The sequence below is a fragment of the Chrysochloris asiatica genome, unplaced genomic scaffold, assembly GCF_000296735.1.
Source record: "Chrysochloris asiatica unplaced genomic scaffold, ChrAsi1.0 scaffold00050, whole genome shotgun sequence".
NCBI classification, from domain to species: domain Eukaryota; kingdom Metazoa; phylum Chordata; class Mammalia; order Afrosoricida; family Chrysochloridae; genus Chrysochloris; species Chrysochloris asiatica.
The window spans coordinates 13590535-13608960 of NW_006408568.1; the positions used below are offsets into that span (position 1 = coordinate 13590535).

At 38.5% G+C, this 18426-nt stretch overlaps 1 protein-coding gene and 1 pseudogene across 1 annotated transcript in view; both read left to right on the top strand.

The window, feature by feature from the left end:
* The window catches only part of FBXO18 (F-box protein, helicase, 18), a 44752-nt gene extending 37294 nt beyond the window's left edge, over positions 1-7458 (top strand). The window contains exons 19-20 of the mRNA XM_006862737.1: positions 6550-6681; positions 7268-7458. Coding sequence (XP_006862799.1) covers positions 6550-6681; positions 7268-7438 — 303 coding nt within the window. The 3' untranslated portion in view covers positions 7439-7458. The remainder of the gene's footprint in view (positions 1-6549; positions 6682-7267) is intronic.
* On the top strand, positions 2844-3160 carry LOC102828785 (annotated as a pseudogene).
* Positions 7459-18426: the final 10968 nt, after the last annotated feature.

Genomic DNA, 18426 nt, shown 5'->3' on the forward strand with positions numbered 1-18426 from the left:
TTAGCAATCAAGTGCTATAACTATTCCATCACCAGGGCTGCCCTTGCTCTGAAAGGAAGACCATAAGTGATATTGAAGACCTTGTGAAATGAGGTTAATAATTTTGAGGATATGAAAACATGCTTGATGGCATTTTAGAAGTTTTTCACAACTTAGAGCCTTTAACCTATAAGCAAGAATGGATGACACAGCTTTTTCTCACAGCTAATGTGATCACCAGAAGCACTTTTTGTATGAATGTGTAAGGAAGTGAAGGAAATTACGGTATGCTGTTGAGTTATTAAGTGTCATGCCAGTTATGTTGCTACAAGTTGACAGCTTCTTAGCCTCCCGAATCTACGATTCTTAATTCACACCTCACATCTCTTCATTCACCGCAGATCCTTAGAACAGTGCCTAGCACATAGTATGTGCTCAGAGTTTGCTAAATGGATGAAGGGAATACCTCTTCCCATTTTGTGATTGGTCTTTTAAAGTAGCAGCTAACAGAGTAAAGAGCAAAGACTCTGGAATCAGATTGCCTAGGCTCACAACCAAGTTTTTCCTCTTGCTATCTGTGTGGCCTTGTGTCAGTTACTTAACAATAGATCACATGGGCGTATAATTTAGTATATAAAAGAGTGCTATTATAGATTGATGATGAAAATTAATAAATCGTGCTGAGGAATTGGCTTTCCATATAGAAAAAGTAAAATTACATACTTACCTCATACCATTGTAAGTTCTAAATTTATTAAAGATTTTTAGAAATGTTTTAAAAAATGCCTTCAGGAGAAGGAAGTTTTTTCTTTAAAAAAAAAAAAAAAGTAATAATAAAACAAGCCTACTGCTAATGAGTTGATTGTACCTGATAGTGACCCTGTAGGACCCTCCAGAGTGGAACTGCTCCACAGAGCTTCTGAGCCTAGCATCTTTACAGATGTAAACTGGCTTATCTTTCTACTGCAGAACTACTGGTAGATTTGCATCATCTGCCTTTGGGCCGGCAGCCTGCTGCTCCAGGGCTCCTTGTCTTAATAAACATGATATACAAATTAGAGTCAGAAAGCAGGTTAATTTGCATCAAAATGTGAAACTTGTCTGCAGTAAACTAATAGAATGAACATTTAGGTAATCCTTTAAAAATATCCTTTGAGATGTGATTAATTGTCATTTCACCAGTTTTACAGATAAGGACGCAGGCTCAGATCGGCAAGTTAACTAACCTTGGGTAGTGAATGGAAGAGCTGGATGTGAACCTAGTCAGATTCCAGAGCCTTTGCTCTTTATTTACTAGGTTAGCTGCTTTTTAAACTGAAATTAAAAGAATGGAAAGAAATATGCCCTTCATCCATCCAACAAATACTGAGCATCAGTTTACGTGCAGGCCACTATTCTGAGTAAATGCCTCATCTTGAGCCCAGGAAGCAGCTGGTGGGTTTGAACTTCTGACCTTGCAGTTAACAGTCCAGTGCTTATCCTACAGCATCACCAGGGCTCCTTTGTACTGTAATACTAAGATGCTGTTTGCCCTTTTTTCTCTACTGCTCTCACAGTGTGCATTTGTGTTTCCCAGAAGTTACATGACATGTGATGGCGCCTCAGAGTGAATGCATATGCAGATGTGGGAATCCAGCTGTCTTCTGTTAATAACTAGACTTCAAAGAGATTTGCAGAACTGTAAAAGAATTCTACTCTTCCCATGAACTTTTTTGGAAAATATAGTTATTTTTCATAGCAATCTTTAAGCTGATATATGATGGCTTTTTGAAGTCCTGGTGTGGCGCTGTGAGTTAATGTGCCAGACTGGAAAGCCGTTTGAACTACAAGGTTGGTGGTTCAAGCTCACCAGTCACTCCTTGAAAACCCTATACAGGGTCGCTATGGATTGGAACTGACTCGACGACACTTAACAACAACAACATAATGGGTTTATTACTGTGTACTTACTTATTTTTGTGTGGTGAGACCCCCACGGCTTGCTGCCTTCTTCTCTCACTCACAGGGTCATGCCCTGAATCTTTTTTTTTTTTTTTTTAACTGTTTTATTGTGAATTGAGTGAAAGCTTACAGAACAGATCATCAGTTTTACATTCAACATATCACATACTTCATTCATCTCAATGATTGCAGTGCCTGCCATGTATCAACAGTTAACAGTATTTACCTCTATTCACTTTAACTCTTGCATTCCTACCCATCTTTCAGTACCTTCATCTTTCCTCTGCTAACCTCCCTCTTGTTGTATATTGCCTTCCCTATCACCCAAGTTGATATATGTTTACCCTCTAGACAGTGGGTAATTTTACTGTTTATTTCTAAGGGAATTGAAATTTTATTTTAAATTTATAACATGGTGAATATTAATAGATATAGTTCATATACAAACAAAAGCTCTTTGAAGCCCTTAATTGTTAGTATTGTAAAGGGGTCTCAAAATCAAAATGTCAGTGAACTGCTGCTCAGAGCAAAGCTTTTCAAAGAACACATGGCAATTCATTGGTGATTTAAGAAATGAATTTACTGAGTTATATCAAGCTTTGAAAGGAGCCCTAGTGGCACTTTAGGATAAGCACAAGACTGCTAACTGTAAGGTAGGTAGTTCAAACCTACTAACAGCCCCGAGGTAGAAAAATGAGCCTTTCTGTTCCTATAAAGATTTACAGCCTTGGGAACTCTGTAAGGGTTCTATGAGTCAAAATTGACTCAATGGCAGTGGGCTCTGGTTTTTGGTGGATTTTTTTTCTTGCAGGGGGAAAAAAGTGAATTAGAATAAAATCTAAAAAAGAAATCAAAGTACATTACATGTAAGGTTAAATACTATTTTTGAGATCCGTGCAGAGACGTTTGTTAGCTGCGGTGTAATGGTGACTGGGACAGCCGATTCACAAGTGAGATTTGGTCAGTCTGTGAAAAGGCTTCTCGCTGAGAAGGTGAACACCTGTGACACTGACGTGACCTCACTTAGCAAGCAGGTGATGACTGGCTCCCAGAGCTCCGAGCTGCTAGGTCAGGCAGCTCTAAACACGGTGCTACAGGGAGATGGCATCGTGCACTCAGAAAATAGCCCTTAAGGAAAATGACAATACTAACACATTGTTGATGCCAGCAAGAAGCTATCCAGAAGAATGTTGAGCAGTCCTCAGATCTACAGGACCAGTTGAATCACCTGTTGAAATAGAATAGTATGTAACAGGGCAAAAACATTTCTTTGGTGTGTTTGTTTGTTTTCCTGAGGAGGAAATATCTTATTACAGTCATCATGCCATGGATTGATTATCCACTTTCTTCTCCAAAAGTTAAGTTAGAAAAGATTTGTGCTGATTACAGTTCATTTGGAACACAAGCCTGGGGTGGCGGCATTGTGGAAACACTCCTTGAATCGGACCAACCCAGGGTCTTACTGAATTATACGTTACTCTGTTTAGTTTGATATGTAAGTACAATTAAAGGATGTCTTAGTTTTCCCTATAGATATCTTAATACGCTTAAGGTCATATTATCTAAATGTGATTCTTAAGCAAATACTGAATAATGTTTTAAATCCAAAAATAGAGCTTTTAATGTGAACATGTAAGAATGGTAATATTCTTGTCAAAGACTTTTTTTTTAAATCATGCATTCAATAATAATTTTATGGTCACAGAATGAGGCTTTTCTAGTAATTCAGTGAGATACTTTGGCTAGCTGCTACCTCTTGTCTTGGCTTGCATTTCTTAGCATTTCTTTATTGTAACTCTTGAGATTATATGGCCGAGGGGTTCATTCTGTAATTTTCTTTTTCATCACCACATTCATTTGCATGACATTGGTGCCAAGTGTGAAGGTTGTTGAGTTACCATGAGTGACTATGACATTGGGTTGTGGTCTAAGGCTGTGAAGACTGCATGTTTGTAGACATTTACCTAGTTTAGTAGATTCATCTTGTTAAATAATATAACCATTCGTCTACTGTTAAACATGGGTATTTTTACTTTGTTGGAATTTAGAATGGGATTTTGTTCTCTTCTAGTTCTGTTCTTAACTAATGCTGAGAGGAAATATCTCACTTCACAACTGACATAAAATCATGCTTCCACTGAAAGGAAAGAAAACAAATAAAAGTCTAATTGAATTCATATTGTGGATCGCCATATTAACTAAGCAATTAAGTTTGTATCTATCTCATTATATTTATGCATACTTCGTTATGGCTAAAAAGTTAGGTGTGAACTATTTTCAAAATTCAATTATGCATTAAGTCCACAAACATCTTTTAAATTACTAAATGCAAATGTTCTCAATTTATCTTTATAAAGAAGGATCACCAATTTAGAAAATAAAGCAAAATGTAATTATCCAAGTATACAATAAGCAAATATTATATTTACATTTTTAAAAAACTTGTACTGGGAGTTGGGTGAAAGTTTACAAAAAGCAAATTGGTTTTCTATTCAGCAGTTCATTAATACATATTTTAATTCATGACATTGATTGCAGTCCTCACAATGTAACAATGCTCTTCCCCTGCCTGTGCTTACCATTTCCATTCATCCAAGAAGCTAATACTTTAAGTGAAAAAGAAATACTGTTTTTGAGACTTTTACTTTAGTCTTGTGTATGTAGCATTAAATAGGTTTCTTGATAATTTTTGAGAGCACCAACCCTAGAGAAACTTTTGCTTGTGTGAGCAAGAGACGTATACAAAGATATTCATTGTTGTACTGAGATCATTTGGGAACATTCTAAAAAAAAATGGGTAAATAAAATGTGGAAAATTGATGTGATGGAATCCTATATATAGCACTTTAAAGAAATGAACTTATTGTTGTGATTGTTAAGTGCCGTTGAGTTGGTTCCAACTCAAAACGACCCTGTATAGGATTTCCAAGACTACATCTTTGTAGGAACAGAAAGCCCTGTCTCTCTCTGATGGAGTGGTTGGTGGGCTCAAACTGCCAGCCCTGTGGTTTGAAATCTGGTGCTTATTCTGCAGAGCCACTGGAATGAACTAGAAGACAAGAAAACTAAAAGTGGAACATGCAGGGAAACAAATACCCATAAAATGACACTTTATGTTCTTAGAAACATGTGTGATGTTCTTTTAGAATGGATTGGGATAGATACACACCACATTGATGAATCTGCTTGCCTATGTATGGGAAAGTGAATGGAGATGACTGGCAAAGGGGACTTTCACTAAATCTGTTGTTATATTTTCAAATGGAATTCCACTTTGTTGATTATCAGCTCACTGGTAGATACGTGAGTGTTTACATTTTTTACTACTCATTTTTTGGTAAGAGGCAGGTAGCTCCTGCAAGAAGAAAAATTAAATCAATTGAAATGTTGGACATAAATTGTGAAAAATTTAGATAAATAGCCATTTATAATCCAGAAAATATGAAATCATAATTTGTTTGGTCAGCAAACCTATGGTCCTGCTAGTGCCAAGTGGCACTGTGGGTTAAGTGGACTATTAAATTAACTGCAAGGTTGGTAGTTCAAACTCTTCAGCTGCTCCGTGGGAGAAAGATGAAACTGTGCTCTGGTAAAGATTTAGTCTTAGAAACCCAATGAGGCAGTTCTCCTGTGTCCTGTCCAGGGTCGCTGTGCATCAGAAAAGACTAGATGATACTGGGTTTGATGACAGGTGCCATGTTAAACTCCTCAGGGCAGAAGCTTTTCACATTGGTGGGCTCGGAGGCAGTGGGCATTGTATTGAGTACTTACTGGGGGCCAGGCAAGAGCACTTTGCACACATTATTGTGTTTCCTCACAACAACCATATGAAGTCGGTACTGTGATAGGTACATTTACAAAACTAGCTTAAAGAAGTCGAGTAACTTCTCACTGGTGTAGACAAAAGCCTGGAAAGATGGAAATATTCAGGGTTGATTTAGGTATGTGTTTTTAAGAGCTTCTATTTTCGTTTGAGTCTCTGGTGGCACAATGATTAAGGCTGTTGTTATATGACATGGAGTCAGTCCGACTTATAGCGACCCTGTATAGGGTTTCCGAGGCTGTAAATCTTTACGGGTTAAGGTGCTCAGCTGCTAATTGAAAGTCTGATGGTTTGCACCCACCAGCTGCCCTACAGGAGAAAGATGTGGCAGTCTGCTTTCTTAAATTATACAGACTTGCAAACCCTATGGGGCATTCCTACTGTCTTAGAGCGTAACTATGAGTTAGAATCGACTTGACAGCAGTGGACTTTTGGTTTGTTTCAGCTTCCCTGGGCTGTAGCATGAATATACAAATAATTTTTTTAAGTACTCAGTTTGGGACAGAATGACATGAGAAAATACAGAAATACCTCCTAAATGTCATTGAAGTTATGCATGTTAGTCCATTAAACCTCTTTTTTATTTTTTTATTTATTGTTAAAGTAGCAATTTTACCAAAAAGTCATGTAGACTGCTTTAAGTATTTTCTGTTGAAGGTAAACTTTTGGGCAGTCAATAATGTTTTACTCATTCTAGAATGTAAGCAGTGTCTCAAAAGTGTTTAAAGCTCTTCAGTGATTGGCGTTTCCAAGAGAAAATGTAGCAGAGGTATTGCTTTTACTCTTTCTCACTGTTTTCTTCTCAGGAGTACTTCTTGCAAGCCGAGCTGACAAGTAATGTTTTAAAAACAGGAGTGGTTCGCTGCTGTGTGGGACAGTGCAACAATGCCATTCCTGTAGACACTGTCCTCACAATGAAGAAACTCCCCATCACTTATGTATGTGGCTTCTGGTAACAGCTTTCATTTTATGTACAGTAAAAGTCAATCCTTTATGTTTTGTTGCATGTAAGCTATGTGATTACCTGGGTTATGGGCCAGGGAGCTGGAAGAGAAATTGCTTTGTGGATTCTTTTAGGATGTTTTGGAGACCTTTCATTCACATGTGTGGCATTAAAGATGTACGATCTCCCTGCTGTCAAGACAATAAGATCAGCAAGGATCTGGTTATGTAGTATGGACTGGGAGTGTTTAGCCTTATGATGAGATTGGATTCTGACCAGATATATAAGAGGAGAACTGCTTATTTGGGGGTGGGGGGGGCAGTTAAACTTCTCTTGATTTTCTACCCCTTGACTTGATAAATTTGGTTTCTGCTCTAAGAAGATTTGATAGAGTTGAGTTTACCCCAGAGGGTAATGTCTTGGGAAGTATTTTATCTCTGAGGATTTATATATATCCTGGAACCATCAGGATAAGAAGGCCTAGTCCCCTAGCAGCTATGACAGTAATTCAAGGCTTTTTGATGGACAACGCTTGTTTTTTGGTGGTTCCTCTGACCTCTTTTTCTTATCCATCACTGCAGAGCAACAGGAAGGAAAACAAGGGTGGATACCTCTGCCACTCCTGTACAGAACAACGTATTGGGCCTTTGGCATTCCTGACTGCCTCCCCGGAGCAGGTGCACTCCATGGACCGTACCATTGAAAACATAGTGCTGCCCAGACATGAAGCCCTGCTCTTCCTTGTCTTCTGATGCCAACATGAACATTCTCCATGGTACAAAATGCCTTGCTGTGAACTCCAAGTACTCGGAGAAAGCCAGTGTGGGGTAGGGTTCTCATTCACTTGAGACTCTGAATTCACTCAGCTGGCACTTTTAAGGAAAAAGAAACCATCCAGAGTTGGATCGCCATCCCCTATAAGCAGCCAGTTTCCACTTGCCCATCCTCCTAATGCATCAGGTTGACAAAGTGGGAAATTTTTTATTAAAAAAACAACAACAAAAAAACCCAAAAACTTATGTATTTAAACTTTTATTACAAGGTTTCAATTAAACAGGCATTATAGCACTGGCTAGCCACTGTGCATCACCTGGGTCCAGCACTGTTGTCTCCCAGCCCTCCCTTTTCCATCAGTCCTGTCACTGTTCACGTGGCACTCCAAGCAGAGGTGGAGATTTAATCTGTAGGCTGATAATTGCAGTTTCAACATGAGATTTTAGTGCCATAGGGGGGCTCATAAGTGTCTTGGGGTACACAATTCAACCAGAGAGAAAACATAATAAAATGACAAGTCCATACTGACAGTAAGTAACTAACTAGAAATAGAACTAATAGGAGAAATGGAGTTGCATAGTCCCTATGAAGGGAAGCGGAGCCCTGGTGGCATAGTGCTTAAAGCTTTCGGCTGCTAACTGTAAAACCCACCAGCTGATCCGTGGGAGAAAAGTGAGGAATCTGCTTCCTTAAAGAGGTACAGCCTGGAAACCCTGTGGGACCTCTCTACTCTGCCCTGTAGGGGCACTGTGAGTCAGAATTGACTTGATGACAATATTTATTCATTAATTTATTGATTATTCATTTATTTCATGGAAGAAGAGAATAAGTAGAAGAGAGATGGGAAGTTAGTAGCTGGTTCACTATGCCTGGATATTCTGGGTTGATGTTATAATAAAGCTACTCCTATCAAGGCCCCTGATGAAAAATCCATCTTACTTAGATGTACAAGGACCCTGTAACTTTATATTTTTGCCATACAGCAGTTTAAGGAATGGTGATGGCAGGTGGAGGAGTAGACATAGTATAGAACCTGCCTTTGGTTATAACCCAAGGAATTTGCCACATTTCGCTTCTGAGCCCAAACATAGCCCAAGAGTAGACCTCATAACTTCACTTACTACTGTCTCCTTCGTAAATTCTTCTAGGCCAGGACTCTAGTGGCACGTAGAATATGGGTCAGGTAATTAAACAAGGGTGGTGTGGATTGGGCAGGTGTGGATTGAGCCAGAGGTGCTTGGAAAGGGTAGAATTCCCAGTGTTTGTGTATGGATGAGAATTCACAAAATTAGACCTGTAGATAGAGCTAGGTTATTGTATCCATTCAGACTATACTGAAGATTCTGGCAGTAACTGATGCATATAGATAACTTGGAGTAAAAGAAAAAGAGAAAAGAAAGTTATTTCAATTTGGATTAATCACAGTATCCAGTATCATTCAAAAGAGGGGCTCTGGGGAAGAAGTGGCAAGAAAGAGACCCATTAATATGCTTTTAAGAAATCTGGTTTTGTGAATCAGAGAAGAAGAAATTTACTTATTGAGCAGTAATTTATTCACTCAGTGAACCTTCACTAAACATCTGTTACATAGCAGGTGCCGTGCTCAATAGTGGACATACAGAGTCCAAACATGGCCCCTCGTCTTAAGATTGCAGTTTTTATCAAAGTAGAGATATGGGTGGTTAATAACATTAGTAGTTTGCTAGCTATTAAAGAAAGAGTATTCTAGGAAAAGGGAACAACGTGAAGGAAGAAAAGAATGGTAATAACACTACCAGAGCAAAATGTCAGTTCTGGTATTTTGGTATTTATTTTGAAAATACCACAGACTGTAGGAATTAGTCATTGGCATTTCATTTCTTATGTATGAATACTTAAAAAAAAAAACAAAAAAACAGTGAAATAAAATATTTGGTGTATTTCAAATAGAAAACAATTTTTTTAAATACCCAGTAAAAATTAAAAACTTAAAAAATCTTAAGTATTCATTATTATGCTATATACAGGATTAGATGGTAAGAATAAAAGTATTACTCAAAATCATGAATGAAATAGTACATGAGAGTGAAATCTATTAGATCTTCTTAAAGGTACAGTCTTTAAAATAAAAGACATCAGAGGTTTCATTTAGTTGTGAATGTATTTTAGTGCAGAATTTCCTGTAGGACTTTTTTTAACCATACTAATTGGGAGAGTAATAATGAGAATATTTATAAGGTAGTTCCAAATATTTTTCTCTGATTAATTTTCAAATAATCCTATTTCTCATTTGATAATTTAGAGGATATCTTTTTAAGTTATTTTAAGAGTATGCCTTCTGTTAATAGCAGGCTGTAGTTTTTGTTTCAAAGAAAGGATTTTTTAATTTGTCTCCATCTTCTTTGATTTAACCTTGTATATATAGAGATTCTATACAGCTGCCCATATAAAAATAAATGCTGTTTTGTCATATTCTACTTGTTTAGAAAGTATTTGAGATAAGAATAAAAATTATTCTTACAGAAGTGTTAAAATACCATAGTATATTATAGACTATATATCAGCTTGTCTTCATAATACATTATTTTAAAGACATAAATGTTTCAAATTTTATATTTTTAAAATAAAATAATGATATAATACTATTAGGTCAACCAAAATATTGTCGTTCTCTAACATTTAAAGTATCTATATGCCAATAGCATAGTGGTTACAAATTGGGCTGTGAACCACAAGGTCAGCAGTTTGAAACTACCAGCTGCTCCGTGGGAGAAAGATTAGGCTTTCTGCTCCCGTAAAGATTTACAGCCTCGGAAACGCTGTTCAGGGTCGCTATGGGTCGGAACCGGCTCGACGGCACTTAACGACAACAACAACAGCCCAGACCTATTGAATCAAACTGAGGGTAAGGCCCAGCAATTGATGTTTTACAAGCCCTAGAAATAATTCTGGTGGACACCAGATTTTGAGAAACACCATTAGATATTAAGAAGGTTGACTCCTTAGAATGTGGAGAGTGCATAGGTTGGTTTGATGAATGAGAGAGGATTCTTGATGTCATGCACCATGTTTTGATCACAGGGTGGGTGAGGGTGCCTTTATTGACCCTGGGAAAATAGGAGATGGAGCAAGGCTCTTTAAAAAATAATGGTGAGTTTGGTTTCCAATATTATTTGAAACTATGTGGAATTGTCCAGGAGGCTGCTGAATAATCAGATCTACACTTCATTTCAGCAAAGACTCTTGGGCTAGAAATGGAGATTTTAGAATTACCAATATGCAAATGGAGTCCTGGTGTGGCGCTGCAGAACAATGCACTGGACTGCAAGGTCAGTTTGAATTGCAAGATCAACTGTTCAAACTCACCAGCCACTCCTTGGAAACCTATATACAGAATCGCTGTGAGTCAGAACCGACTCCACAGCACTTAATGGCACAAAAGTGGAGCCCTGGTGGTATAGTGGATTAAGCATTGAGCTGCTAACTTCAAGGTAAGTGACTCAAACCCACCAGCCACTACATGGAAAACGATAACGCTGCCTTCGTCTGTGGAACAGTTCTGTTTTGTCTTATAGGGTCACTATGAGTTGGAATTGATTTAACAGCAGTGTTGTTTTTTAATACACAAGTGAAAGTGAAATTTAAGGGTTTTGATGAGTTCTTCCCTGGAGGGTATAAAACATGAGAGGAGCAGAGATCTAAGAACCAAGTCATCAGGCTCAGCAGGCTTGTGGTAAAGAAGAGCATTTTGTAAATAAGAGTAACAACTGATAGTCAAATTCCAGAGGAAGGTCGTCATGAGAGAATTGTTACTGAACTTGTGAGAGAAAGGAGTTTAAGAAAGAAAAAAATGGTCTTGAACATCCAATTCTATCCAATTTATCAATTAAAGTGACACAGAGCAAACAGAATGAAAATTTGGAAGTTGGAAAGCTGATGGATGAGTAGTGACTTAGCTCACCTAAGAAAACTGAACTCTAAGCTCTAGAACTCTCAGAAGATGTAGAAATTGATGGCATTCTGTACTTAAGGAATTTGGGTAGGGCAAAATCAGGAAACTTGGTAGAAATTTTAAAAGCCAAGTCTCAAATCTCCTCTCCTGTATTGTTTGTAACTGGGCAACTAGGGTGTGACCCTAGCAGAAGACTGAAGGTGTATTTTCTGGAGGGACATACTAAAGGAGCATCTCATGTAAGTCACAGCTAAGGGTAGGGGATTGTAATAAAAACAAGGCCATCAAGGAAATATTTATGAAATGAAAGATTCTCAGGCCTGTTAACCTTCCTCTCAGAGCTGGCAGCCTAACCCTAAGTGGGAGACTAACAGTTCTCTCTAGGAAAGACTGATGATGACATTAGAGGTCCCTCAGGAATGAGGCCAACCAGATTACCAAATGGAGAGTAGCCTACAATCTTCAAACCCTACTCACATAGGTAGAATCTCAAACACCTTTTTAGTACTCCATTTTTAAATTGATTTGCCAAACATTTGAAAAGATCCTTTACTATGAAGCTTGAATATCAAAACAGAAAAGGATCAACTTAGAGAAAATTCATGGAGAAGGAAGCATTTAAAAACTATTCTTAGTATATTCAAATAATAAGATAGTGCATTCATGAAATAACAGGATTGCTATGTATAAGGATGGCGTCCTAGTGTGGCCCTAACTGTTAACTGCAAGGTTGGTGGTTCAAACCCACCAGGCATTCCTTGGAAATACTATACAGGATCGCTGTGAGTCAAAACCAACTTGATGACACTTAACAACAACGTATATAAGTACGAAGAGAGACAAAATTGAAAGCATGAAATAAAAACTCAACCAGATTGTTGGAAGATTCAGTTGAGGAAATAAGCAAATAGAGTACAAAGACTAAATAAAAGCAAACCAATGTAAGAGGTTATTGTTGATAAGTGATGCAGAATTGGTTATGACTCAGAGTGATCCCTGTGTATGACAGAATGAAATACTGTGGGCTCCTGCTTCATCTCCATAATTGTAGCTGTGTCTGAACCCATCGTTACTGCCACTGTGTTCATCCATCCTATTGGGGGGGGGGGGTCTTCCTCTTTGATGCCGGCCCTGCACTTTTCCAAGCATGGTGTCCTTCTCCAGGGGCTGGTTCCTACTGATGATATATCCAAAATATGAGAGACAGAAGTTTCACCATCCTCACTTCTAAGGAACATTCTGGCTATACTTTTTCTAAGACAGATTTGTTCTTTTGGCAGTCCATGATACTTTCATGGACTTTGCCAACACCATAATTCAAACGCACTGATTCTTTTACAGTCTTCCTTATTCATTGTCCAGTGTTTGCATTCTTATAAGGTGACTGAAATATCATGGCTTGGTCAGGCACTCCTTAGTCCTCAAGCTGACATCTTTGCCCTTTAACACTTCATAAAGAGGTCATTTGCAGTAGATGTGCCTAATGCAGCTCATGGTTGGATTTCTGACTGCTGTTTCCATAAGTATTGATTGTGGATCCAAGCAAATTGAAGAAGTCTTTGCCAACTTCAGTCTTTTCTCCATTTATTCTGTTGTTATTTATTTATCCGTTTGTTAGGATTTCGTTTTCTTTATGTTGAGATGAAGTCCATACTGAAGGCTGTAGTCTTTGGTCTTCATCAGTAAGTATCATGACACAAACAAGGTTGTTTCATCTGCATATCATAGTTGTTATGAGCCTTCCTCTAATCCTGATGCCATTTTTATATAATGCAGTTTCTTGGATTATATGATCAACATACAGATAGAAAAAGTATGGTGAAAGGGTACAACCCTGGAGCATACCTTTTCTGATTGTAAACCATTCATTATCCCTTTGTTGTGTCAAATGACTGCTTCTTGGTCTAAGTTCCTCAGGAGCACAATTAAGTGTTTCATAACTCCCATTCTTCAAAATGTTATCCATAGTTTGCTATGATTCACATAGTTAAATGCTTTTGCATAGTCAACAAATCACAAGTAAACATCTTTCTGGTATTTTCTGCTTTCAGCCAAGATCCATTTGAGGTCAGTAGTAATATCCTTAGTTCTGCGTCCTCTTCCGAATCCATCCTGAATTTCTGGCAGCTCCCTGTTGAGGTACAGCTGCAATCATTTTAGCTTCAACAAAATTTTACTTGCATGTGATATTAGTGATACTGTTTGATGATTTTCACATTCCATTAAGTCACCTTTCTTTGAAGTGGTCACAAATACGGATCTCTTTCAATCAGTTGACCAGATAGCTGTCTTTCAAATTTCTTGTCAAAGATGAGCGCCCTTTAAAATGTTTTGCTCAGATCTTTTGCTTCATCATTTCATCTAACTTCTTGAACTTATCTATGCTCAGGAGCAAGTTTCAGATTGTCTTCTGACATTCACTTTGGTCTTTTTTTTTTTTTGCTTTCTTCATGAATTTTCTTGATGTCATCCCACAACTTTCTGATCTTCAGACATTAGTGTCTAATGCATCAAATCTGTTCTTGAGATGGTCTTTAAATTCAGGTGGGATATGCACAAGGTCCTATTTTGACTCTTGTGGGCTTGTTTTAATTTTCTTAAGCTTCAGCCTGAACCTGCATATGGGCAAGTTCCGCAGTCAGCCCCTGGCCTTGTATTGGCTGATGATATTGAACTTCTTCATTGTCTTTTCCCACAGATGTAGTCTGTGTCTTCCATCTGACGATGCCGCCTTTTATGTTGTTTAAGAAAGATATTTGCAATGAATAAGCCATTGGTCTTGCAAAATTCTATCATGCAATATCCTGCATAATTTCTGCCATCAAGACCATTATATTCCAACTGTGGACCCTGACTCTTTGTTTCCAACTTTCACATTCCGCCCACCAGTAAAATTATCAGCACATCTTGATTGCATGTTTGATCAATTTCAGACTGAAGAAGTTGGTAGAATTCTTCAGTTTCATCCTCACTGGCTTTATTAGTTGGTACGTAAATTTGCATAATATTGGTATATTAACTGGTCTTGTAAGCGTATAGTTACTATCCTAGCTCCGACAGCATTATACTTCAAGATAAATCTTGAAATGTTCTTTTTGGCAATGAATGTGATGCCATTCCTCTTGAAATTGTCATTTCCTACATAGTAAACAATGTTGTCGTTAAGTGCTATTGAGTCAGTGCCGATGCAATAGCAGCTCTGGATAGGGTTTCCGAGGAATGGCAGTGGGTTTGAACCACTGACTTTGCAGTTTAATCAGACCTTGTGGTCCAGTCAGTGCTTATCCTACAGCACCACACCAGTACTCCATTGTAAACCATGTGATTGTCATATTCAGAATGGCTAATACCTGTCTACTTCAGTTCACTAGTGCCTAGGATATGGATTTTGGTATTCCTTTTCAGTTTTGACAACTTCCAATTTTCCTAGATTCATACTTCTTACATTCCATGTCCAGATTATTAATGGATGTTTGTAGCTGTTTCTCCTCATTTTGAGTTGTGCCACATCAACAGATGAAGTCTTGAAAGCGTAACTCCATCCATGTCACTAAGGTCAACTCTACTTGGACGAGACAGTTCTTCCCCAGTTATATTTTGAGTGCCTTTCAACCAGAGGGGCTTATTTCCCAGCATTATATCTGACCATGTTCTGCTATTCATAGGGTTTTCAGTGACTAATTATTCTCTCCTTCTTCCTAGTCTTCTTAGTCTAGAAGCTCTACTGAAATCTGTCCACCATTGGTGACCTGGCTAGTATTTAAAGTGCCAGTGGCATAGTTTCCAGCATGTCACAAGTCACCACAGTATGACAAACTGACAGATAAATCATGGGTTTTAAGAAGGTAAGCATCTAAATAATAAAGGCTAGACTAATAAAATTTGGAGATAGCCAAGCATGTAATAAGGAGCTCTGGTAGTTTAGTGGTTATGAATCGGGCTGCGAACCTTAAGGTCAGCAGTTCAAAACTACCAGCTGTTCCGCAGGAGAAAGATGAGGATTTCTGCTCCCATAAAGATTTACAATCTTGGAAACTCTGTACAGGGTCGCTATGGGTCAGAATCGACTCGACAGCGCTTAACAACAACAATAAAATGGGCAAACCAAGAATGAAGAGGATATTCCTCTAGGAAACAGGGTATTCAACATAGGAGAGAAGGGAGACTGATAAAAGTTTGAAGCAAACAAAGAAGATGAAGTTGAAGCGGACAGGAACATTTGGCTTGTGGGGCAACTTTAACCTGGTTGAAATTCAATATAATTATTTTAATTGATATTTATCCATCCCCACCCACCAGGTGTGGGAGCAGAGATGTTCAATGATTAGATTAGAAAACAGTCACCTGAAAAAAGTTAGCTTCCCAGGGTACACAATCACAAGTGTGGTTTGTATGGCATACTTGGTTTCTATAGTGGTATACAGTTTGCTCCAGGGACAACTAACTGAATGGAGAAGGGACTTTGCATGTCCTGATGTGGCACTGTAGGATAAGCACTGGACTTCTAAACACAAGGTTGGCGGTTAAAACCCACCAGATGCTCCTTGGAACTGACTCCACGGCACTTAACAACAACAAAGATTAGGCTACTTGTGGTTTAATATCTCGCCTCCAACAACCTCATCTTTGCCGTCAGTACTTTCCTAGTCACCTGAACCTCTGGATTTTTGAACCGTGACGTATGAGCTGGAGGCTGGAGGCTGGAAGCTGGAAGCTGTTTGCTTTGGATTTTCAGTGGATGAAAGCAGTTACAGCTGGGTCCGCAATGGAGCACGTGGAATTCCTCTAGGTCACTGCCCCCAGAAAGATTAAGACCTCACTAAAAAAATAAAAAAGTTTCCCTCAAGTTGACTCTGATGTATGATGACCCCACGTGTGTCAAAGTAGAACTGTGCTCCACAGGGTTTCAAACGGTTGATTATCCAGAGGTAGAATACCAGGATTTTCTTCTGAGGCAAATTTGAAACTTTGTGGACTCAAACTTCTAACTTTTCAGTCAACAGTCAAATGCGTTAACCATTTGGACCATTAGGAACTCTAAGATCTCACTATATAACCTTTCTTGGGTCCCTTTAAACAACTTAGCCTTACTCAGACCCCAAGGGCTTTCCTAACATTTGGAGCAGACTCGTTTTCCCCTGGTCTTCTTAATTACAGATCCTTCAAAACAGTCCAGTAGTTGGCTATCCCTTCTATTCCATAACTCCAATAGTTTTTAGTTTGTTTTTATTTTTTAATCTATTTTGTATCTCTTAGTGACCTGGCTTAAAAGGTAGAATACATTTCTGACATCTTTCCTGATTGCTTCATTTTCAAACTTAAAGATGTTTCAAACTCATTATGACCAAAATGCAGCTCCTTCCCAACCCACAACTTGTTCCTCCATTTATCCTTCCCCACCTCTGTAAATATCACTGCCATCCTGTCAGAAACTCAAGAGTCCTGAATTCTTCATTTTCATTCTATCCTCCCTACCCCCATCCATGTCATCAGCAAGCTCTTTTGATTTTACCTCTTGAATCTATCCATTTCTCTCCATCTAGGTAACTCTTAAAGGAGCTCTGGTAGTGTAGTGGTTACAAATCGGACTGCTAACCTCAGGGTCAGCAGTTTGAAACTACCAGCTGTTCCACAGGAGAAAGAGGAGGCTTTCTGCTCCTGTAAAGATTTACAGCCATGAAAACCCTGTACAGGGTTGCTGTGAGTTGGAACCGACTCCATGGCACATAGCAACAGCAAGTTAACTCTTAAACTAAATCACTATCTCATCTTACCTGGGCTGTGGCAACATCCTTCAGTTCTTTCTTCTGGCCCATCTTTTATTCTCCATGTATAACAATCTTAGAAATGAAAATGAAACCATATCACTCTTCTGTGTAAAACTCTTTAGGAGTTTCTTGTTGTAATTAGATTATCAGTCAAACTTGGACTGTAAGTAAAAAAGACCTCATAGCAAAGCCATATTTTCTTCTCACTTTCAGGCAGGCCACCTTCATGTCAAGCTAATCTTTTTAAGAAAAGAATTAACATTTTATTGTGTTATTGGTGAACGTGTACACAGCAAGTTAGGTTCCTATTTAACAATTTCTATGCATATTTTTTGGGGAGCATGGTGGCACTGTAGGATAAGCAATGGACTGTGAGCCTCAAGATTAGTGGTTCAAGCCCACGAACTGCTAGGAGGAGAAAGACTTTATGCTTCCACAAAGATAACAGCCTTGTTCCTTTTTTGTTAATCTAACATCCCTACTCCCCATCCCCTTACCTTCTCATCTTTTCCTTAGGGTAAAAGTTGACTGGCCTCATGTAGCTGATTCTTTAAAGGGTTGTAGTATTCACAGTGATACTTGATGAGTCAATCTATAATTTAGCTGATGGCTGATCTCTGGGAGTGATCTCCAACATAAAGTTTAAAAGGTATCTCAAGGCAATACTTCTGGTAGTACCTTTTAGCCTCTACGGTTTGGTAAGTTTGACCTTTTTAAAGAATTTAAGTTTTTTCAACATTTTTCTCCTAAGCATTTTTCTCCCTTCTTCTAAATGTTATTTATTTTGGGTATGGTAGTGGTGGTAGTGTGCTGTGGAGTTGGTCCCAACTCATAGCGACCCTGCAAAGTAAAACATACACCAACTCAAGAGTCTCCACATGGATAGTTCATACCATTGGTTGCAGTTTCTGAGTTGTGCAAATACTCTCACTCTCCTGTTCAGAGTTAGTTGTTCCTTCCTCACCAGCATCAACTCACTGCCCTCTAAGGTTCTTATCTTTCGAATTGCTGTTGTCAATTAGATCCCATATGTTCTTATTGTTAAGCACCGTAGACTTGGTTCTGATTCACAGAGACCCATTACAGGGTTTCTGAGGAGTGGCTGGTGGGTTTGCACTGCTGACCTTGCAGTTAGCAGGCCAGTGCTTATATCCTACAGTGCCATACCAGGACTCCACATAGATAGCTCTTGAAAGAATATAATTCTCAAGGCAGACATTTTTTACTAGTTCAGCTAAGCACTTTTTAAGAAGACTATAGGGGATTT